The 4382-nt window shown below is 55.8% G+C and overlaps 1 protein-coding gene across 1 annotated transcript; it reads left to right on the top strand.

The window, feature by feature from the left end:
* Positions 1-339: 339 nt before the first annotated feature.
* On the top strand, positions 340-3850 carry LOC121866879 (vegetative cell wall protein gp1-like). Its single transcript, XM_042366619.1, has 2 exons — positions 340-2019; positions 3779-3850. The coding sequence occupies exons 1-2, from the start codon at positions 340-342 to the stop codon at positions 3848-3850; spliced, it is 1752 nt and encodes a 583-aa protein (XP_042222553.1).
* The last annotated feature ends 532 nt before the right edge of the window (positions 3851-4382 follow it).

Raw genomic sequence — 4382 nt, 5'->3', positions numbered from 1 at the left:
GTTCATACACTGGGCATATTGGAAAGAAGATAGGGAGAGGTAAGGGGGTAGGGTGTAAGTAGGGGGAAGAGGAGGTAAGGGGGTGTAAGGAAAGGAAGAGGTGGGGGGTAGTGAGGGGGAAGGGAGGTAGTAGGAAGATTAGAGGTGGGAGGTAGGAGGGAGGTTGGCGGTGGGGAACATAGAGTTTGAAAGTAGGGAAGAGGTGGTAGGGAAGGGAGGTAGAGGAAGGGGAGTAGAGGAAGGGAGTAGGGGGAGTAGGAAGGGAGTAGGGATGTCAGTAGTCTTATCTGTATATTGATCAGTGCATGACGGTCGCCTACCCTCTCCTCCTTCCATCCAATGTTTACCTCACGCAATACCCAGCCGCGGGGCTCCCCACGCCTTCCTGCTGGTCCCCACGCCTTCCTGCTGGTCCCCACGCCTTCCCTCTGGTCCCCACGCCTACCTGCTGCCTACCTGCCCGCCACCTGCCCGCCTACCTGCTGGGTCCCCACGCCTACCTGCTGGTCCCCACGCCTACCTGCTGGTCCCCGCCTACCTGCTGGTCCCGCCTACCTACTGGTCCCCGCCCTTCCCACGCCTTCCTACTGGTCCCCACGCCTTCCTGCTGGTCCCCACGCCTGCTGGTCCCCACGCCTTCCTGGTCCCCACACGCCTTCCTGCTGGTCCCCACGCCTGCTGGTCCCCACGCCTACCTGCTGGTCCCCACGCCCCTACTGGTCCCCACGCCTTCCCTACTGGTCCCCACTGGTCCCCACGCCTCCTGCTGGGTCCCCACCCACGCCTACCTGCTGGTCCCCACGCCTACCTGCTGGTCCCCACGCCCTGCTGGTCCCCCGCCTACCTGGTCCCCACGCCTACCTACCAACTGGTCTTCCTGCTGGTCCCCACGCCTACCTGCTGGTCCCCACGCCCACCTGCTACCTGCTGGTCCCCACGCCTACCTGCTGGTCCCCACGCCTACGCCTACCTGCTGGTCCCCACGCCCACCTGCTCCCGCCTCCTGCTGGTCCCCACGCCTACCTGCTGGTCCCCACGCCTACCTGCTGGTCCCCACGGCCCCCCCACGCCTACCTGCTGGGTCCCCACGCCTACCCTGGGTCCCCACGCCTACCTGCTGGTCCCCACGCCTTCCCTACTGGTCCCACGCCTTCCTACTGGTCCCCGCCTGCTGGTCCCCACGCCTACCTGCTGGTCCCCACTGGTCCCCACGCCTACCTGCTGGTCCCCACGCCTGCCCCCACGCCTACCTACTGGTCCCCACGCCTTCCCTACTGGTCCCCACGCCTCCCCACTGGTCCCCACGCCTTCCCCACCTGGCTACCTGCTGGTCCCACGCCTGCCCCCACGCCTGCTGGTCCCCACGCCTACCTGCTGGTCCCCACGCCTACCTGCTGGTCCCCACGCCTTCCTACTGGTCCCCACGCCTTCCTACTGGTCCCCACGCCTTCCCTACTGGTCCCCACGCCTACCTACTGGTCCCCGCCTTCCTACTGGTCCCCACGCCTTCCTACGCCTTCCTACTGGTCCCCACGCCTCCTGCTGGTCCGCACGCCTTCCCACTGGTCCGCACGCCTTCCTACTGGTCCCCACGCCTTCCTGCTGGTCCCCACGCCTACCTGCTGGTCCCCACGCCTGCTGGTCCCACTGGTCCCCACGCCTCCTACTGGTCCCCACGCCTTCCTACTGGTCCCCGCCTTCCTACTGGTCCCCACCCACTGGTCCCCGCCTTCCTGGTCCCCACGCCTTCCTACTGGTCCGCACGCCTTCCTGCTGGTCCCCACGCCTACCTGCTGGTCCGCACGCCTACCTGCTGGTCCCCACGGTCCCCACGCCTTCCCTACTGGTCCCCACGCCTCCTACTGGTCCCCACGCCTTCCTGCTGGTCCCGCCTACCTGCTGGTCCCCACGCCTTCCTGGTCCCCACGCTTCCTGCTGGTCCCCACGCCTACCTGCTGGTCCCCACGCCTTCCTACTGGTCCCCACGCCTTCCTACTGGTCCCCACGCCTACCCTACTGGTCCCCACGCCTACCTGCTGGTCCGCACGCCTTCCTACTGGGCTTCTCAGTACCTCCTCTTCACCACCCTCTCTTCACCACCCTCCTCTCCTCCTCTCTCTTTCCTCTCCTCCTCTCCTGACCTCCTCCTCTTTACCACCCTCTCCTCTCCTCCTCTCCCAATCCCCCTCTTCACCACCCTCTCAGAGACGTCATTTCATCCTGGGGTCGTTTGATTTCTCGTGACAACTCCGACTCCTTCCACTTGATAATTGTCTCGTGATTCTCTCCCCTCCATGTTACGTGTTATTAACCTTTTTGCGACGTGCCGACTTATAAACGAATCCTGTGGTCTATTAACTCCATATAAAAAGCTATTCTAAAGTGTTATTGCTGAACGGAAGTTACTTGTGACGGAGAGTTTGGCTGTTAAGAGTGTAGAAAAATCTTTATTATGATTGTGTTTATTATTGTTATTATTATTATTATTATTATTATTATTATTATTGTTGTTGTTGTTGTTGTTTTTGTTGTTGTTATTGCTGTTGTTGTTGTTATTGTTGTTATTATTAGTATTAGCAGCAGTAGTAGTAGTAGTAGTAGTAGTAGTAGTATAATTGTCGTTGCTGTTGTTGCCACCATTGTTATTATTACTATTATTACAGTTACTATAATCGTTTCTACCTTTCTCTCACCTGTAGGAAAGTTAAGACTTTCAAACCAATTAGATTTCTTCTCTTCTCTTAACCTCTTCCTCTCGTACTCTCCCTTTCCTCTCCTCTTATCATACCTTCATCACTATACACCCAATTTATCATACTTCCATCACTACACCAATCGTCTCTACAAAACAGATTTACCAGCATATGGGGGTCATCTGTTCTCTATCTCAAGGTGACCAAAACGCACTGAGAACAACTTGACCCCAGAATGTAATGATGGCGTATGTCATTTCGTCTCTCTCGCTGCCCGGGTAAGTGGATGTCAATTGCACGCCAACGTAACCTCTTGTGATCAACATGTTGTTTCATTTGATCAGTACATGGACGAGGAATGTAAATTGAGAAGAGGAGATAAGGTGTGTTGGGGGGGGAGGGGTATGTGGAGGAGAGTGCGTCAGGGTGTGTGGGAGGGTGTGGTTGTGTGTGTAGGAGGGTGTGGTTGTGTGGGGTTGTGTCTGGTGGAGAGTATGGTTGTGTGTGTGTGTGTGTGTGTGTGGGGAGGGTGTGTGTGTGTGTGAAGGGTGTGTTGTATGTGGGAGGATGTGGTTATGTGTGTGTGGTAGAAGGGTGTGGTTGTGTGATAGTGTGTATGTTGGGAGGTTAGGTTAGGTTATGGGACCTCGTGTGATGAGTGAGCTAGGTGCCTCCATTCACTGCCTGCTGGGGGAGACGTTAACGCAGGAGAAAGTAGTCATCACGACACTCCCGGGGGCATTAGTGGCCTGTAGGCGACCACTAGTGAGGTCGACCCCTTAACCAAATAGGCCCCTTAGCCAAATAGGCCCCTTAACCATTAGCATTGACTCAGTTTTAATGGGGCCCCAGTTCTAATGGGTCCCAGTCCTAATGGGTCCCAATCTTAATGGGTTCCAGTCCTAATGGGCCCCAGTTCTAATGAGTCCCAGTCCTAATGGGTCCCAGTTCTAATGGGTTCCAGTCTTTATGAGTCCCAGTCAATCAGTTAATCAGTCACTCAGGAAACACCTTGATAGCACAACTAGATATAAAACAGAATTGCTTATTATTGTCAATGAAATGAAACAACTTTTTTTTTTTAGGAACACAAGACCTTAAACGTGTCATTGACTGAAGAACTTGAGGTCAATGCTGAATGTTCTCGACACATCTGAGACAATGAATTAATATTAGTTTTTTGGGGGTTCTGTTTCTAATTACTATCGTGTTTCAGTTTATTGTGTGTGTGTGTGTGTGTGTGTGTGTGTGTGTGTGTGTGTGTGTGTTAAGAAGGTCCACCCCCTCCAACACAGCCAGATAATCTCATCCTTACTATCTCCAACACACCTTCCCTCCACTCCTTTCTCCAACAGTCCCTCCCATCTCCCACAACCACCCCCACCCACCCTCCCACAGCTCCCCACACTCTCCCACACCCCTCACAGTCTCCCACAGCCCCCCCCACACTCTCTCCCACACCCCACACAGTCCCCACACCCCCTCACAGTCTCCCCACATCCCCCACACTCTCCCCACACCCCTTCTCACAGTCTCCCACAGCCCCCCCACACTCGCCCACTAACCCCTGAGGACGTGAGTGTCGACAGTACGTGACAGGAGTGAGTGACAGTAGCGGACAGTGGTGGAAACTCCATTATTATTCCACATTACTGCTCCACCTCCCGTCTATTTACTTGTTTACAGCCG

This window comes from Homarus americanus, unplaced genomic scaffold (assembly GCF_018991925.1).
Source record: "Homarus americanus isolate GMGI-L3 unplaced genomic scaffold, GMGI_Hamer_2.0 scaffold11142, whole genome shotgun sequence".
In the NCBI taxonomy this organism is placed as follows: domain Eukaryota; kingdom Metazoa; phylum Arthropoda; class Malacostraca; order Decapoda; family Nephropidae; genus Homarus; species Homarus americanus.
This window is presented reverse-complemented; position numbering and strand designations above follow the sequence as displayed.

Coding starts and splice junctions, on each gene's coding strand:
- LOC121866879 (XM_042366619.1), top strand. CDS start 340: ATGTTTACCTCACGCAATACCCAGCCGCGGGGCTCCCCACGCCTTCCT. Junction 2,020..3,778: donor TCCCCACGCCTACCCTACTG/GTCCCCACGCCT, acceptor TTTTTTTTTTAG/GAACACAAGACCTTAAACGT.